This window comes from Sprattus sprattus (genome assembly GCF_963457725.1).
Source record: "Sprattus sprattus genome assembly, chromosome: 14".
Taxonomy (NCBI): Eukaryota; Metazoa; Chordata; class Actinopteri; order Clupeiformes; family Clupeidae; genus Sprattus; species Sprattus sprattus.
Genome location: NC_137912.1, coordinates 17,236,257 through 17,255,930, shown reverse-complemented (window position 1 = coordinate 17,255,930; position 19,674 = coordinate 17,236,257). Strand labels below are relative to the sequence as shown.

Sequence of the window (19,674 nt, the reverse complement as noted above, 5' to 3'; positions counted from 1 at the left end):
TTCTTCACAGCAAAGATCAGCAAGGCGCGCTTATCAACATACTTATAGCATTCCAGCTATGTTACAGCTAAAGCCGAGACTCACTGAAGTATCATTTTCATGAACAGGGTTGGCGGGTGATAACAACGAAGGGGAGACATTTTCGGGTGTGTACAGTGTCTGGACAAGGAGGCTGTCTCATGTCCGCGGAGACAGTGTTACCTCCGGAAGGGCCTGTAGGGCCAGAGACTGACCTGCAACAGGAGACGAGTCGTCTTCTGCACAGCTCCACTCAAGGTAAGTCTCCTTGATTGCATTACGACCCTTTTTACCAGCTAACTTATGTTCACGGAATACACATTGACATTTGCCTTAGTTACACCTAATGTTCTTAGATATGTGCATATAAATGTGTCATTACCTCAAGGTAACATTCAGACTGCATTTTGCCCATGCTACTGCTTAAATGCGCTATAAATTACAATCTGGCAGAACCTATTTCTTCAAATTATTTCTTCAAATTATATTTGTAGATAGACCAGACATCAGTATGTACAAGCCTGCATCAGGCCTGGTGTGTAAAGTTTTCATTATTTTCTTACAAAGGACTGAAGGGGGGGGGGGCCTTGGTGGCTATTAGCAACACCCAATGCCAATTATAGTTTTAATTAACTTTCTAGTTGCCCATAAGATTATCACATGTAAAATAAGCCTGCCCCCATTTTTTTAAAAGCAGCCACTGAACCGTCAACCATTCTATTTATACTGAGCATCATTACAGCACTGTCAAAAAATAGCAAAGTAGGACAAAGTAAGCAATCACAGACACTGGTGGCAAATGGATTTTCTCGGGACCTTCAAAGCATCAGTGTTAAGGCTGGATTTCCCTCTCAGAGGGCTGTGTTATGTTCCGAGAATAGACCTAATTTACTTCAAACTGTAATCACTAAATACTTTGATGCATCACGCCAGCCATAGCTTAGTAGGAGTGCATCGATTCAGGAGAGGCGCCGCAGGCATGAAAAAAAAATTAAAAAAGGTTCTCCATGCATTAGACCAGTGGCCAAGATGAGGCCATATCTATCTATGTATCTAAAACAACTGTACCATATCCATCATGTCCTCTCATCAGGCTGGTGAGAAGAAGTGGGGAGAGAGCCTAAGAGTTGAAACAAATATAGTCTTTGTTCAGGAGGAGGAAAGACAGAAGGGGGGGGGGGGGGGGGGGGGCGTGATTGCAGTGGCTCTGCAGAGACATTCTTCATTTGTCTCTGGAGCCAAAACAGCTGAGCCACCTCAGGTGTTGCACAATTTCACTGATAATTATAGAAGATGTGAGCAGGGGGTTGGAGGGGGTGCAGGTTTTTATTTTTTGAGGTTTGTTGAAGATAATGCCACCAATTCTCAACTTGTACTTTTAAAGAGAGATCTGTGTACCAGTTCTGTTGAAAGCAAACTTTGTCATTGCACTGAGACAGAAGGTGCAATTACGCATTGTGAAAAAATATTACCTCAGATTTATGAGTTATGCTATGAGAATGTATGACCAAACAATTCTTAAAGGTTGGTTTTAGGCCTCTTGCACGGCTATCAGGCACATTTGCCCACTGTTTTCTCTTTTTTCCCCGAGATAGATGAATGCTGGCTTTATGTCTGTAAAAAGCTTGGCAGGTAGTTGGGCGCAGGGAAGCAGAGGAGAGGAGAAAATGAGATCCAGAACTCTGGCCGGAACATTACCTGGTCCGCCCACGCTGTTGTGTAACTTGTGTGCCAAAAAGGAATATGTTTTATCTGGCTAAGGATACAGCTGAGGCCTCCACTCGATATTAAGCCAAGCAAATTTTTGCTCTGACCTTTTTTTCCTTTATGTACATCAACACACTGCAGTTATTGAAGTTCAGCGGGTACAAATAGATTGAGGTAGCAAGGGTTGGTACAGATACACAAACAACGTTTCCATGTTGTGGTTTTTATGTGGCTTTCGAATGAGGTCATCCGCTCTGTTTCGCTTCCAGGCGCATGCAACAATGACAGTTGTGAATCACCAGACGCCACATCAACAACCAAAACTCGGTCTCCAGGGGAACCACAGTCCAGCGGAACGCCAGAACATGTGACGGGAGGAGGCTACACCCATGACAACCTCGTCAGAAGTAAGTAGAGCACTGACTAGTGGGTGACTGTGTGTGTGTGTTTGGTAACGTCTACTTACTGTTAACTTACTCACCCCTTTTTTGTTCAGCGTCATGTGTTTGATAGCTAGTGTGTCACAGCAGTGGTACTTAGGTCAACTTCGACAGATTATACATTTTTTTGCAAACTGATATAAAAGGGAGTATTACCCATATTGGGTCAATAGGGAAATGCATTTTCAGGTGATGTATGTTTAAATCTTTCTAGACGACTGCTGAAATTAGGGAATCTGAATCTGGAGTTTTTTTAGATGTGTATGCCTTAGCGATACACAAACTAAGAGGGTTCCTCTTCAAAGTTCCTCTATTCTCACAGACTACTACAGAAGTGAACACCGGTTTGCAAGTGGCTTGTAGATTTTAGTAAAGTCAATGATAAATCGGGTTTGTTTGGCTTACATCAAATCCTACAGACTGGTTCCCATTTATTTTTACGAGAACTGGGTCTCATGCCCAGGGTGTTTCCGCGAGCGTATGGAAAAATATAAAGTTCTGTGATCAGTAGATACAGAATCTGTGATGAATTCAAAACGTTGTGTCAGGATTCCTCTCTGTCCCCCTGCAAAGAAAGAAATGAATTGAATTTCCTTGCGTCTGCAAATGAAAAGAATATGCCCTTCTTTAGGAGGTTATTAATAAGGTATAATGTTGAGGTGATTCCCTTTGGACTGTCACTGACTAAATCTGTTGAACTTTTGAAAGTTATTCACATTTTTTCTTTGAATCACTATTCACTTTTCCTTAATCATGGACTGCAGAGAGATCACTAGCCCTCCATCTCCAAGACATTTCAAGCAGTGTTTCACGTGTCCACACTACTAACATACCCTCCTTCATAAATCAAGCCACTCAAAATCACATGGCTGGGGTGTATGTCATATAGCTTTAGCCATTTAGCCTTGGCGGTATGTCTGCGAGTGTGTGTGTGTGTGTTTTCTGTGGGGGCCGTATTATTAGATAATAATGGCAGTGTTCAGTAGTGGCTGGGCCAACCTCTCAGAGGACTGAGCAAGTAAGGAAAGCCCTTTGTGGTTTGGCTTGGAGTGGCCTGGCTAGGACGGACCTGTTCACCAGAGATTTGTTGGGGCAGAAAGACACATCCAGCATACCTGATGGTGCAGTGGAAACCACAGGTCTTGGAACTTAGGCCTGGCTGCCGGATGACTGCCTACATTTGTTGGCTGAATGAACTAACTGACCTGAGGTGGGCCCCTAAAAGAGGAAGGATTGTTTGGGGGTTTCTGTAAAAACAAGTTGTTTTTTCCACGCCAAGGCTGGGAGGGGTGTTCCATGTGGAATGGGTGCTATAAAGTGTGTCACCAAAGAACATCCAGGGTTTAAAATAGAATGTTTGTGGAGGCAACAATCTTTCTGTTAGAAATCATGTCTCGGTATTGTTCTTTTGCACTGCGATTTAAACACCTTTTTAGTTTATTGTGTTGTGAGGCTGCTTGTGCTATGACACTGGACAGCTGACAAGGGTTAGGCAGGGGTCTCAAACTCAAATTACCCGGGGGCCGATGAGCATGCAGTCTGGTCATTGGGGGGCCAGATTTTTACAGTAAACGTTGGGGTCGCCCATTTAAATCAATGGAACTTTTCAATAATTCAAGAGTTTGAGACCCCTGAGTTAAAGTATTCCAACACCACAATCTCGATCATGATAGGTATGTTTGGTGTTATAGACAGTTGACATTGCCAAAAGTGCTGTTACATTTCGGAGGCAAACAGACTACTATTGCACTAATGTTATATGTGACATCAATGGCATTATTGCTCTGGTGCATCACTCCATCACAGGCAACACAGTGAATCCCAGAAGAGGATACTGACTGTAGGAAACTGGATCCTCTTCTCGATTTATTCACTTTTGGCTAGATATTTTGGTGACATTTCTTAGATATAACTTAGCTATCATTTTAACATTTCATAAAATTGAAAATGTGTACCACGGCGTAATTGAGCCGCCTTGCCATTAAAAGGATAATGCTTGTCAATGCAATGATGTTTGGAACAAACATCATAGGTTTGAAACGGATAGACCAGGGTCATGGCTTGCTGGTAGACAAGGGGCACTGCTGCCGAAGGCCCCAGAAAGGGCCAGTGTTCTGTCGTGAGTAGGGTAGTTGTAGAGTATATATATATATATATTTGGTACATGGCACACATTTGCATGTTTTGTGTGGTGATGTGACACCTTTTTCGCCCCTGAGTAGTCCTATATCTGACTGCTATAATGAGCATGTGACAGCGTGCCGTCACTACAGATGAGTATGTGCTTTGACTGCCGTACCATAACGAGCCAGGCTCTTAGGCACTGTGGTCAGGGTGCAGGTCTAGTACAAGACCTCGGTACAAGGCCAGGTGGGGTAAATGCTCTCTCCCTTCGTTACAGAGCACAATATTGCCATATCTGCCTAATATGTTGTGATTCCATGCTAGGAGTCTCTTATTCAAGGTCATGGATCTGGATCCAAATAGCTAGTAGGTTGGGTGCTTGTTAGTCAGGTCCAGGCAAACGTGACCTACTACTTTTCACTCATTTAGAGAAAGCCCCTTACTGTTTGTAAAAATGGAGACAAGCGACTAACTGTAATCAATGTTAGAATAGCAGAGGTTCTGCAGTAGGCCTGAGCCATATTTGCACGGGCCAGTTGAAGACAGTGTATGTACAAGAGGTACCACCCTTGTGTTATTTGGAGCCAGGAAAAAGCCCTGGAGGTATAAAACTCACAGTGGAATGAACTAAGGCTTCCATGCTGTTTCTGGATCTCTCTCTTTCCCTCTCTCTCTCACTTTCTTTTTTTCTCACTCTTTCTCTCTTTTCTATTTCAGTTGTTGGGAGAGAAAGGCAGAAACTGTGTTTTTTGGCCTTGTGAAGCTGTGGTTGTGATTGGAAAACTCTCACCATTTGTTGTTTTTATTTTTTTTATTTCAGTTTTTTTTTTATTAAAGAGGAAAATGGCCACCACACCCATATCACATAGTTCCATTGTGAGAAGCCATATTCTCTCTCTCTCTCTCTCTCTCTCTCTCTTGTTCTTTCTCTCTGTCTCTGCACCCTCTCCTCTGTTTCTCTTTCAAAAGCACTTGCAATAATATCCGCCCTGTCCTCATGCTTGTGAAGAATCTTATTCTTAGTTCTGCTGAGGTTATGTATAGCCTCTCCAGTCGCCAGCAGCGCAGTGTGATCGCCCCCTAAGACCTCTTTATCCCCATGGCTACAGCCTCACACAATTCATTTAAACAGGTCAAACGCCTGCATTACGGCAGACCATTCAATCTCATTGGCTTTGCTATTGTTTGGAGCACAGCTTGCAGACCTTCACGAAAGCCTGATCACAGTGATTCAGGAGGAATGAGAGAGAGAGCAGGACATTTCTGTTACCACTCTCTATCGCTCCTCTCTTTCTTTCTCTTACTTCTTTCTCTCTCTCTATCCCCCCCCCCCCCCCCCCCCCCCTCCAGGGTTCTGTGGCATCTAACAACGCTAATAGCAAGTGATTGCTTCCATCCATGCAGTTGTTGGTGGATTGTTTTTTTGGGTTATTTTTTTTGCCTTTGACAACAGTTCTTTTGTTTCTAGGTTGTCAAGTTTTCCAGCTCTCACTCTTTTCCTCTGTTTCTTTCTCTCTCTTGTTTTCTCTCTTGCTCTCTCTTTCAGCTTTGTGTGATGACGTGCTTGTTGGTTGACTGTTTACCCATGCAGCCAAAGCAAAACATGCCCCATGCCCACGCTCATGGTTTTAGAAACTTTTGCCACATGGGAGGCATTCTCTTCTTGCACAAGCAGGTGCACTGCATCATGTCTTTCATTCCCCCTCTCTCTCTCTCTCTGCCTCTATTTCTCTCTCTCTCTCTCTCTCTCTCTGTCTCTCTCTCTCTCTGCCTCTATTTCTCTCTCTCTCTCTCTCTCTCTCTCTCTGTCTCTCTCTCTCTCTGCCTCTATTTCTCTCTCTCTCTCTCTCTGTCTCTCTCTCTCTCTTTCTGTCTGTCTCTCATTGTCTTTCCCATGTCATCTGACTTGTGAAGTTTGGGAATAGACAGGTTCATTCCATATCATGATCGATCCCTTTTTTCGCTCAGAGATATTGAAGACTGTGAATGACTGACTGGGCTGTGTCCATGTTCCTCTTCAGAAAGTAGATGTCACCCTGTTTTAGGCTGCTGTGATTGAAACAGAAACGTCAGCATTGATGGGGCCTTTCAATGTATGTCAGGCCGCTTAACAATAGCGAGATCGTCTGGCAAACTGATGATGATGATGATGATGATGATAGAGAGAGTGTTCTCTTTTTCTTCCCCCTTCGGTTCTGTTGCATAGATGGAGAAATGTGGATGCATCAGAGGAGGAAAGCCCACTTAGTGAGGAGGAAAATAAACCCCCACAAGTCAGATAATAACCTGACGTCTTTGTTGTGAATCAGGAAATCAATAGGAGCTTCCTTTTGTCTGTCCGCTTCATTAACTTTAACACAGTTCTTAGGAAACAGCAAGCACAGTTCTTATTTAGTTGTTGTGAGTATGTCTCTGGAAAGTCATACAAAACAGCGTGAGACCTTTGACGGGTTGAAGTATTGGTTGAGTCTCCCAAAGGATGTTTTAGTTGAATAAACTCTTTAATTATGCAACAGTTAGGTCCGGTCGAGCCATTTATACATTTCCGAAGAAGAGGCATTCCATGAGTGGGGCCTGACTCAGTCTCTTCACCGCTAACAATCACTCCACGTTTTATATACTTAATTTCATTTCACTTCATTCATTCAAAGCGAGAGCAGAAGGTAGGCAGACATTTTATTATTTTACATTTGACAGTTTTTCAGTGAGGAAAGGGAGCAAATGGAATAGGGGGAATGAAATAATGAACATTTAATGTGAAGAGATGAGTGTACAAATGAATGTGGACGAAATAGCCTCAATGATTTAACATGGCTGCAGAGGGACAGTATTTGTTGCCGGGCAACGCTTGACGCCTAAAACTCAGGTTGGAACAATTTTTTGGGGGCGGGAAATTAATAAATAAAATCAATATAAACAAAGAAAAAAAACACAATTTGGTGTCTTCAAACTCAATAAGCCGGCAGTAGAACTGTTGTATAAAAGCAGTACCAACCATGTCATGGGGTTGGTGAAGGATATCCCTCAGAGGCTCTGGCTGTGATTACCTGCGGCACTCGGCCTCTGGCCAAATCACAGCCATGGGGGTATCCTTCACCAACCCCTCTCTCACTTGTGTCATAGTGCTTAAATAGCCTGAAATGATATTGGAGCCAGTCATTTCTTGAGTGCTTGGAAGGGTGAAAGGGAGAGAGTGGGTGTAGGCCTTATTTTTCCTCCCCTCATTCTACGGACTTCAGAAACGCAGTTTCTTTTCCAGAAGCTTCTATCTCCTCCTGAAATGAAGGTCTTTGGCTTTACAAGCCTTACCAGTCTAAAATAAATTACAGCGACCCCCCTCCCCCATACACACACACAGACACACAACGCCAGTTTAGGTGGTTAATCACCACATTATTCATGGTGTGTCAAATAGTTCCTAAGTGCTCTCCTGGATAAAGAAGCCCTGTCTCGTCTGAAGAACTCCTACTTTTCTCCCGCTCTCCAATTTTTTATCAGTCTGGAAATTCTGAAGAGAGCCAATAAGGTCAAACAGACTTGAGGCTTTGCACTATAAAAAGAAAGACATTAACTTGGCCTTTGTGTGAATCCCTGATTGTGCCCTCTCACTGGTTGAATCCTCAAGGTTGTTCACTTGACAGGAGCGAAGTGACCTTTTTTACACTGCCGAATATGTGACACTTCAAAAGGTTGATGAATATTTGTTTAATGGAAGTGTATCCACACATTGGATATAACTCCTCACTCAGGATGTGCTTCTGATGTTGCCCTGGTATGAATGTGCTACTGGTGCTGGTAGGAGCGAGGTCAGAAGAGCTGCACATTCTCCTTTCAGGGAAAATGGAATCATTCACTAAAGGAATACAATGTGACACAGGAATGGTAACAAAAACTACTGTACTGTTACCTCAGCCCTTTCAAACGACATTCATGTAAAACACACTCTTATTCAATACACTCTCATACATTTCATTTCTAAAAGGGGGGGGGGGGGCTCTCATTGTTGAAGTCCAGTAACCATTTCCAGTAAAAAAGACTGATTTAATTGTTGTTATGTAAGGATAAAAAAAAAGATATGTATAAATCAAGAATCCCACCCCCACCCGACTCCGCTCAGCCTTCTCAGACGGAGACCGACCCTGGAGCAGGACCGAGCCAGATCAGGTTCTAATGCCCCGGTTGTGGGCCGGGTTCTTTTTTGAAGTCGGCTGACATCCATTCCATTCTGTCTCTGCACAAATTATGTTTCTAAAGCAAGAGGCCATTAAAACAGAGAGGTAATTTTCAAGTGATTACTTAGCAGCGGGTCAGAGAATCAGAAACTGTATAAATAGGGTGAAATGCTTATGCAGAGGTTGATTAAAATGGCCATTGTAGTTCTACATCCGAGGGTAATTATTTCCTCATTGTCTCGGGTGTCGATGTATGGTGTGTTTTTTTTCAAGCCTTCTAATTAACATTCCCTGAACCGCTAAATTCCGTTCTCTCAAGCATGTATGTGTTTTCTTTTGATATTCTGAGATTTAAAATCCTGCGGCTTGAACCCAGGAAGTGTGTATGTACTCGTGTACTTCATATTTTCACAGCAGAATATTTGAGCACGCTTTGTTCCCCCCCACACACTCTTTTCCTCTGACACCCACTTTATTTCAGCTGAGGATTCTCCAGTCCTACATCCTCATGTCAAACATTCGTGTGCATTGTTTCAGTCGCTAGCTAAAGATTTATATTGGAATTTTCCTTTTTGTTCAAACATTTGGGGGGAATGGAGTGTGTGTTGAGCAATTAGATGTACACACACACTCACATACAGACACACACACTCATAGAATAGTATGCAGATGTAGGATCACTCCAAAGGCAGACTGCACAGAGACTGCAGTGAGGAGCTGGTTCTCTGGGAGACCCCAGCAGATGAATTCCTGCGCTCCTCCGCAAAGAGACTCCCCTCGCTGCAGGATCCAGTCCCAGTGGCTTCCTGGGTGTCTGCACCTTCCCTCACCCTGCACACAAAACATCAGTTGGAAGAGGGGAAGAAGAGAGTAGATTGAGAAAAAAACACACAGAAAGAAAGAGAGAGGGAGACAGAGGGAGGGGCGATGGAGGAGAAGAGAGAGAGAGAGAGGAACCCACTTCAAATGAGAGTAGAGCAGAGGGGATTACTGGGTCTCTAACAGGGTTTTGGCTTTGACATTAAGGTTAAACCCCATTTCTATTAGGCGTCCCTGTGTGTGGTGGTGGGGCGGCTCTCTCGCCTGGCCCCGCCATGTTTGCAGGTTCATCGCCCCGGCGCCGGGTCATTCTGCCAGGTCCTCTGATCACTGAAGGGTGACTGGGGAGCGGAGCCCTGGCTCCAGTCCTGACACACACACACACACACACACATACACACACACACACACACACACACACACACACACACACACACACACACACACACACACACACACACACACACACAGTTAGACACATTCTCTGTCTGTCTGTGCCACACACACAAATACACACACACCCACTGATTCTCTCTCTGTCACACACACACAAACACACACACAGCACCTCAGAAAGCTCAGAGGGGTTCTGTCCAGTTGCAAAAACCGAACACACACACGCGCACACACTCACACAAACACCTCAGTCAGAGATCCCACAACTCACTCTCATACACACATTAAAAAACAAGCACACACTCGCATCCAGACACGCGCTTGCCAGCAGGGATCGATATTGCCGTCTCCCCGTTTAAAAAGCCACTCAGAGAGAGACGAGGCACCTCTGCACCCCGGCCTGATTCCCAGGGCTTAAGGGCTTGATTGGCACCCTGAAGATAAAGAGCATTGACCCACAGCTGTCCATTAGGCCAGCTTAATGCTGCGATTGATACTGAGCAAATAAAGGAACCATGTGTGCTGATGCTTTGTTTTTTTATAGACTCCTCATGTGCAATGGTGAGGTGACTTTTGGTATCTTTTTTCCGCATTTCTTTTTGTTCTGCTTCATTTTGGATGTTTCAAACATCTGTTTGCTGACCCTTGCCCTGTCTTGTAATGTCTCCAGCAGATGCATTGTATGCTGTTGTTTTTTTTTTTTTGGAAGCCAGTTTGTTTCCTGTGGAACTTTTGCGCAGCATGAGATTTTGAAATTGGTGGAATCTGTGAGTCATGGGCCCTAACTGAAACTGAAAATACACCCCTTCTTCCCTCCTTTCCCTTTCTCCTTCTCCACCTCCTTATCCTCCTCCTCCTCCTCCTCCGCCTCTTCCTCCCCATCCCTCCCACTCTCTCTCTCTCTCTCTCTCTGCCTCTCTTTTTCATGTCTGTGTAACTTGGGGTTGGTTTCTTTCGTTGTCAGGGGAGGGTGGAGCACGCTCGGGGCATGCAGTCTGGCAGCTGGACCAGGCTTGCTCTGAGTCACGTCATAACGGATCTTTCTAGAAAGCTGTGGTAGCAGCTTAAAAAAAAAAAGAAAAGTAAATCTGTGCAAGATGTGCAGGAGTTTAACGCAGCAGCAGTGTTGAAGAAGAAGACTGTGTTTATGGCAATCTTCTACCCCGCTTTGAATGGAAAGAATTGGAAAAAGGGGCAAGCACGTTTGCACTACATGCAGAGATGAAAGAGAAGAAGAGACACTGAAATTGAAAGATTGATAAAAGGAGAGAAAGAAAGGAGAAATGAAGAGAGAGAGAGAGAGAGAGAAAGAGTGGTAGGGAGGGAATGAGAGGATAAAAGGGCAAAAGGGAGAGGGAAGAGAGAGAGTGAAGTAGTTGTGTTTTTAACATGGTAAGTTTAAGGCCAAGGATTTTCTCCCTGTTATGCTGCATTAACACCACTCAAATTAGCACCGTGCAAATTTCACACAACACAAAGGAGGGTAGACCTTCTGGCTCCAACGAAACATAAGTGATTTTTTTCCACCTCAATGTGCTTCTGTACATTTGAAGGAAACGACATCTCATAGGGCCCCCTTTTAATGATTTAGATAGCAGTCAGACATATTAATCACGGAAAAACGCTCCGTTTTGAATCGAAGGATAATTGATGATAGCCTGCTCCTCCCGGAGAGCACTGTAAGGTTCAGGTCGTCAGAAATCTCGCTCTTGTCTTTTAAGTTGCCTTCTCCACTGTAAAATGTAATTAAGGAGAACAAGGTCTGAAGGGGTTACTTCTTCCCCTCAATCAGCAGTCAAATTACTAAATTTGAAATTAGTAAATCCCGGGCGCCCCGGCTTTCCTTGTCATTGTTATCGAGAGCAAGACGGAAGAAGAAGAAGAAGGGGAAAAAAGGAGACGGACGGTGTGAAAGAGAGAAAGCAAGGGTGGCTCGGAATATTAAACATCTTGCTTAGCGTAAGAACTCTGCAGTAGGTTGCATTTTGAAGGGCCAAATTTGAGTGATTGTCATCAAGAATTAAAAAGGTGCCATGACTAGGAAATAAGAGTCGAGTAATTCTGACTGGCTCATTCAGTGCAGAGAGAGAGAGAGAGTGAGAGAGAACAGGAGCGTCATCTGAAATGAGATACCACATGGCGGCATCAGAACGGTGTAAAACAACCTTCCATCCAAGAGTTCTTCAGATACTGTGCTTCAAACTCAAATCACTTTAGCCAATTTACCCTCTACACACAGGCTCCAGCTGTTGTTTATCTATTTTTGTGTGGTTATGAACAGACGTGTGTGATGGAATTATACATCAGTGGTCTGCTGTTTTCAGGTTAACTCCACTATTTTCATGAATGCACAGGGTTAATAAAGACACTGTGGGACTTATACCAGTGGTCCTGTTAAGGTTGTATATTAAAGTTAAGGGGGGGGGGGGGGGGGGGTCTGGCTGGATGAAATGGATCGTATATGCTTTGTGTGGTCGTCAAAGGGACAGTACGTGACAATTATAACATGCCTGCTCCCTTCAAACCTGTCCCCTTGCTCAATAAAGGAAGTCCTTGCTGCAGAGTTGGAAGGTCAAACCATAAATGAGCTTTGATGTGCCGAAGGAAAATTTCAATCAGGAAGTCTTTGTAATAATATTCATTGTACATTTTCTCCCCCTCTGCAATATAATTCCCATGGTTTTGTTACTATAAATATGGACATTGGGATATCTAATTTCTAATGAGAAAAAAAATATGTATGTATATATATATCCCTTCGGATTGAAAGGTAGAACCATTGCCATTGGTGTTTGTGAAGAGGAGAAATGCTACCCCGGGCTGTGTTGCTCGATGATGGGTGCTCTCCTGGTAGGTCAGCGCACATTTACAAATTAGCATTTCAATCAGCTAGGTAGGCAGGCCCCAAGAAGCCATAAAATATGTATTTATAATATATTTATTTCACCAATCCGGGAGATAAACAAATGAGATCATTCAAAAGCGCTGCTACTTATTTTCCTTGAAATTCAGAAAAGAATATATATGTTTGAATCAAATGGTAATAGACAATAATAATAATGAAAAACCTGTTATTTTTTCTTCTTCAATTTTAGCCAGTAGGTTCCAGTGCTCGGATGTAAGGCAGTCTCTTTTAGGCAGTATCAGTGTAGTGTTGGCAGAAACACAAGAAAGGGGCTCTGCAATTTTGGCTCCTTGAGCACGTCAAATCCCTCAGCAGACGGTACTATCATGATTCATTGGAAAAGGAAAACACACACACATACACCTGGGTGCTGTGGTATGGGGCTGTGTGCTTTTCTATGATTGTCTCAACCTCTCAGTCATTCCTGTCCTGTTCTTCTTCTTTGAAACAGATAATAATAGTTTGCCATCACAAGATAGTGGGATTGGTCTGTTTAGATAGATGGCATGACGCGACATGTGAATTACAGTATTTCCTGTGATGGACATTCTAATGGAGCAGGGCAAACATGTCTCCAGTGCAGGGCTGAAATAGTAAAGGGACTGGAGCTGTGAAAATACCCACGAATGCATACCGCCGCTTTGCCACCTGTATACTTTCCCACCTTTCACTCGTCACACTCAAAGTTTCATGAAATGTGCAAATCAGAGTTTGTCCCGGTTATCAACTCCTTCTCTCTGTCTCTCTTTCCCTTTCTCTGTCACCGACACACACACACACACACATTCACACACTTTCTCTATCTATCTATCTCCCTCTCTCTTTCTAATTCACATGCATGTGCACACACACACCCACACAAACATACACACACACACACACACACACACACAACACACACACACACACACACACACACACACACACACACACACACACACACACACACACACACACACACTTTTTCCCAGTGTCTTGTTTATACCCTTTCCTGATTTTACATCCTTACATATTCCTTCCTGGGAGGTCTCAAATGTGTCTCCTGTCTGTGTCTTTGGGGTGCAATTTTAAAGTCTTCCTATGGACCTATTTTCTGTGACAAAAGGAAGCAGACGGTGGGGGATTTGAAAGGTGGTGGTGTCGGTGTCTATGTAGGTGGTGGTGGTCGGGGGCAGGGGGGGGGGGGGGCATAGTGTTTATACACAGTTTTCCATATGGAGCTTCGAGGTGCAACGTGAAACGCCAGCATAGCCCCCCCTCACACCCCACTCTGCGCTCCGGATCCGAGGTCCCCCGTGTGGCCTCTCGGAGAGGGAGCCGTGGTGACAAATGGCAATTATATTTGTGTGTTCTTCGGGAATCCATCACGCGCTGGCCTTTTAAAAATGCTCCCGGGATAGTCTGGGGGGGGTGGTGGTATGGTTGTGTGTGTGTGTGTGGGGTGGGGAGGGGTGGTTGTGCTTGTCAGAGATGCCGGCGACCAAATTGGGCAGGCTGCTTAGACAGTCAAGAACCGCTCATCCCCGGCTCTCACTCTGATGTGTTTGACAGAGTGTGCAGGGGGATAGCATGTTTTATTCACATAGCCACAAATGCACAGTACCCAACAGCTTGTTGACGCGCAGGAACACTAGAGGTGGCCCAGAGCCCAGCGCTGAAAGAGATATGCATTCAAAATAAGAGAGAAGAAAAAAATACAAGGACTTCTAATGATGTGACCTTTCAGGTAGTGTGTATGTGTGTTTGGTGTGTGTGTGTGTGTGTGTGTGTGTGTGTGTGTGTGTGTTTGGTGTGTGTGTGTGTGTGTGTGTGTTTGGTGTGTGTGTGTGTGTGTGTGTGTGTGTGTGTGTGTGTGTGTTGTGTTGGTTTGCCCCCAGTTTTATGAAATACAAGTGTTTGTGGCTAGCCACATGTGTTCCCATTTAATAGCTTATAATTATTTTCAGCTGGGAGTGTCACTTTTTTATCTTTGTGGTAAGTATTTTTTGGGTCTACCCCTCTTCCTTTCTCTAACCCTCTCTCACTCTCTCTTTCTTCCTCTCTCTGTCATCCACTCCTCCTCTCTCTCTCTCTCTGTTTGGGTGGGCTGGTTATACAGCAGCCTTGTCTCTTGGATGCCTGTCAGCTATGCTAGAGCAGTAACTATTGCAGCTGGATTTCACCCTCTCTCTCTTTTTTTTCCTCTGGAGCATGTTTCATAAGCTGAGTCTATTGGCACTTCAGTAGGTTGAGACCTCTGAATGTGAGGCCTGTTACTGGACTGTCTCTGTGTGTGTAGGTGTATGTTTGCATGTTTATGAGTGTGTGTGTGTGTGCGTGTGCGTTTGCGTGTGCGTGTGCGTGTGTGTGCATGTGCGTGTGTGTGTGTGTGCATGGATACAACCTGCTGCATTGCTGTCAAGACCTCTTAGGCATCTCAAACTTCTGTGCTTGTGCACATTGCTTTTTATGTGGTGGTTCTCTGATAATTATTTATACTTTGTGAATTGAAAGCTTGACTAGATTGCCCCTTTTTTCAGTCCTTCTCCCTCTCTCTCTTCGCCTCTCTGTCCCTCTCTCTCTCTCTCTCTCTCTCTCTCAGTCTGTCTGTCTGTCTTGTTGTCTCCCTTTCTCTTTCTCTATTCCACATTAAGAATCTTTATCATTGGCATACTGCAGTACTGACCCTGGTCAAAGGGGTTATGACCTGTGCATTAAAGAGATGAGATGGGAACAGAATGGAACAACTGCTTTGTATCAGCTGCTCTATAGACAGGTGCACTGTTGTGGTGCATCACTAGAATCTGTTCTAAGGTAAAATCTCGGCTGTAACACAGGACATGCCCTACGGAGTGTGTACACTGTCTTTTATCTGCTTTAGTTAATTAAAGGTTCACACAGACTCAAAAATATGATCCCTGCTAGTAAAAGTACCCAGGGCCTATTGTTCTGCAACCTTGTGAGCTTTGTCATTCAAGGTGTGCGCCAACCCCGCCAAGTGTGGAGTTTCAAGTTCAATTCCCTCTCTCCTGCGCGCCGGTCTGTCTAATTTAGCCTCAGAAGAGAGTCGGTCTCACAAGTCAGTATTTGTTTGTGGAGGTTTTTCTTTTTTTAAATCTGATTCTGACAGATTTGCCGGTCACAGAGACACTCGGCTGCTTTTAATTGCATTGTTTAACATTTGCATTCGCGTCAGGGGCCTCCCAGGTTGAGGTGTTGTTAAAAAGCGGTGGGCTGGATTTTTCCTTCTCTTGTTAACAATAATTGCACTTGTTGGTGCACAGGCACACACACACACACACACACACACACACACACACACACACGTATGCACGCAGGTACACACAGATATGCGTGCTAATAGACTCTCACACACATCTGTATGCACACCTTTTTGCATACACACACACACACACACACACACACACACACACACACACACACACACACACACAGATGCTCACGTTCACACATGCACACAAAAGGTGGCAAGAAAAAGCTGAATGTTCACACCTCTGCTTTGGAGAAGTTCAAGTTCATGGCAAATCAAGGCGTTGACGAGCTGTCACTAAAGTTTGCCTGTGATTGCCGTCAGAGTGGGCTATCTCTACTGCCTCCACCGCCTCTGCCTCAACACGCACCGGGCAAAGTGCCGAGTTTGTGGAAAAACTTGAAGACGAAGAAGGGAAAAAAAAACATAGAAAATGAAAATGTGGAGGAAAGAAGGAAAGAAAGAAATGAAATGTAGAGAAAAGTGAAGAAATGAAGAGATAAGAATGAGGCGGGGTGTGGATGAATAATTCAGAGATCGCTCCGAATGTCACGTCGCTAGCGTTCTCTTTTTTTCTGACGCAGATGGAAGGCAACGCGGAGATCCCAGTGGAGCTGAATAGGCACCTGTCTCTTCTTCCTCTTTCTCTTCCTCATTTCCTCCTCTCTCCTCTTCCTCCACACCGCCTTATAGCTTCTTTCCTCCTCCTCCTTTTCCTCTCCCAGATAGACACTGTGCTGCGACGCGGTTAAAGTCACAATATCTGTTTCACAGTCACATACACACACGCACACACACACACGCACACACACACACACACACACACACACACACACACACACACACACACACATTATATCGTACACTTGCACAGGCACAAAAACACACACCATCACATTGTCACCTGCTTTCCTCTCCCTGTTTATCTGGAAGTCATTGGCATGTCAGGGGTCATTCCTTTCAGAGGGCAGAGTTTGGTTACAACACACTGTACTGTGTGTCTGTTTTGATCAAAACTCATCCATAGCTCATACAGTGTAATGCTTTTGGACTGTTATGGAGTGTAATTTGTGTCAAAATTAGTTTGGATGGTTATGGGTTGTAATTTCTGTACGAATTTACGTTTGCATGTGTAGGTATGTAATGTATACCAGCTGTTGGCAGTGCCACACCACTTAAAACATAGATCCATTAAATTAATTTTTGATCAATTGTTATTTGTAAATATATTCAATCAGATCTTTAAGATTAGTGAGGCACTTTTTTCTGATTTTGTTTCTAAGTTGCGAATCAAGGATTGGGTATTTAAATGTTTGCATATGAGGTTCACCTTCTTCATGTCTCATTAGTTTGCCTCCTCTGCTACATTAGTGTAATAGGTTTCATGTGGGGCAGTGGACAGGAACTCCACAGCGCCCCACAATTTCCCCCAAGGAAATCTGTGGTCACAAAAGGAACTGCACCCAGCCCTAATAGATAGCCGTTGAAGCAGAAATAAATCAGCCCTTCTTGCTGTGAACATTCTGGTGGGCCCAACGCAACACAACAGTTGACAATATTAATATTAGACCGCACTTAAATGACTGCCATGCCAGTTATGGCATGTACCATCCAACAACATCATGCGTGCCACAGAGTTTCTTAACTCAATTGAAAGACTGCAAATTCAAGACAGAAGTCACATTGATGTAAAATTAATATTCCATTAAACTGTAGTCTTAGAGGAAACACATGACACTGAAGAGAAGCCCTCTGTCTGCTGCAGGCCACAGTACACAGATGCTAAAGTTAGCTCACAAGCCGTCGACCACTAGCGCTGCTAGCTAGCTTTGTGGCTCTGACACACAAGCCACCTCAGACTTGCACTATAGGTCCTGGCCTTGACTCATCCCATAGACTCATCCTGGCCACATTGCACATGTATTTTTGTTTATTCCTTCCCACTGTGGCAAATCAGATCTTTATTGTGTGGTCGTGTATGGAAAGGGTAGGCAGGGCCTGTGTTTTTGATGTGTGTTGGTTTTTGTGCTACTGGGGAAGTAGCCGGTGTGCACTGGTGGTATCCATCGGGGCCTGCTAGTGTTCTTTGATGGCCAAAAGGCCATTTTCAAGCTGAATGTTCTAGCTCTCTAGTTCAACTGTTTGTATTTGATGACTGAGACGGATGGTTGATCCTTGAGAGTGCAGTGGGTTTTAATATATTCATTTATATATATTATATTTCAATATTTATATATTAAATATCTATATGGATAATTGGATAAAATCTATATATCAATGGATAAAAATAATCACATGAAGAAACCTTAGCATCTGAAAAAAACAACAATTAGCGTTTGACAATAAGTGAATATTCTTATGCAAAACAACTTTTTACACTAGAACTGTCAACATTAATCATCTGTATTAGCACCTGCCAATCATTATTTGAGAGACACACTGTGAAATTTAGCAAGGACAAATTAGTATGTGAGTCCGTTGCAAAGTATAAACTAGTTTGATTAAACTTGGTAACCCTGCCTATTTCTTTAAGTTGCTTCTGGTGTGTACTGTTAATAGTGTGGAGATTTCTGTGAAATAGTAGTGTTCTTCTCTAAAAGACAATCCCTTGTGAAAAGGCTTTGTCTTAGGATGGGGTTGGGTGTTAACAGGTTCCCTCTGCATATGCATCGGTTAAGGCCATTAGCCCTCCCATTGAAACGTTTTGATACTACAGTGACAGGGTCAGAAATGTTAGATGGCCATTTTTTTGTTCATATAAATGGAGTGATTAAGAGCTTTTACATTGACAGCATATCCAAAGACCTTAGAGAATCACCTCAAGTGACCAAAACAGTTTGTCATTGTGGTTCAGTATATATTTGTTTCATATGTTCGAGCACAAGTAAAAAAAGAAATGCTTTTCATAGTATTATTATTTGATATTTTAGAATAAAATATAATAAAATTGAAATACAAAAAATACATATATGACATGCATGCTACTTACTTATTATTGTACCTAAACTTGTGCAGAATTCATACAAAATGTGACTTTGGAACCACTGTTTAAAGTTACCACAAAAGTGTCTGAATCGAGCTCTGGACCCCTCTGGAATGTGATCGTTTTCATATGCAGTATGTACATGAAGAGGCTAGTGTGGTGTGTGTTTGTGTATGTAACTGTGTGTGTGTGTGTGTGTGTATGCTGTAAGCCAAACCTGTCTCTCCTCCTCCCTTGTGCAGCCCAGCCCCGACCCCTGCCCCCCCTGAGCACCTCTTCCTCCTGCGAGGGAGACCCCACCAGGCTTCAGAATGGCCTGCACGTCGCCATGGGCAACGGTCATGGCGGGGCACGCCTGGGTGCCACGGCAACAGTGGAGCCCAGGAAGCAGCATCCGTCGCCTGTGTCGCAGATGCAGCGGAAGCTGCGCTCCAGCCTGTCAGTCAACTCCGACAGCAGCCGGAAAAGCAAAGGCAGCTCCACCGGATCACACAAGCCTGGCTCGTCACCGGAGGGTGTGTAGAAACGTACACACACACACACACACACACACACACACACACACACACACACACACACACACACACACAAACACACATTTTACATTGACAGCATATCCAAAGACCTTAGAGAATCACCTCAAGTGACCAAAACAGTTTGTCATTGTGGTTCAGTATATATTTGTTTCATATGTTCGCCTGACACGCACAGACACACATACACACGCACAAACACACACATGCACACACTGACGCATGCACACACGGTACAACCTCCACCTACACATATGGACACCATGTGGACGTACAAAATATCAGTCATGCACACACGGGAACATTTGCATTCATTAGCACACACGC

The 19,674-nt window shown here is 43.9% G+C and overlaps 1 protein-coding gene across 1 annotated transcript in view; it reads left to right on the top strand.

Moving 5' to 3' along the window:
• The window catches only part of mdfic (MyoD family inhibitor domain containing), a 28,702-nt gene that overhangs the window by 371 nt on the left and 8,657 nt on the right, over positions 1 to 19,674 (top strand). The window contains exons 2-4 of the mRNA XM_080851605.1: positions 108 to 276; positions 1,995 to 2,132; positions 19,057 to 19,329. Of these exons, the coding sequence (XP_080707731.1) occupies positions 180 to 276; positions 1,995 to 2,132; positions 19,057 to 19,329 (508 nt within the window). The 5' untranslated portion in view covers positions 108 to 179. The remainder of the gene's footprint in view (positions 1 to 107; positions 277 to 1,994; positions 2,133 to 19,056; positions 19,330 to 19,674) is intronic.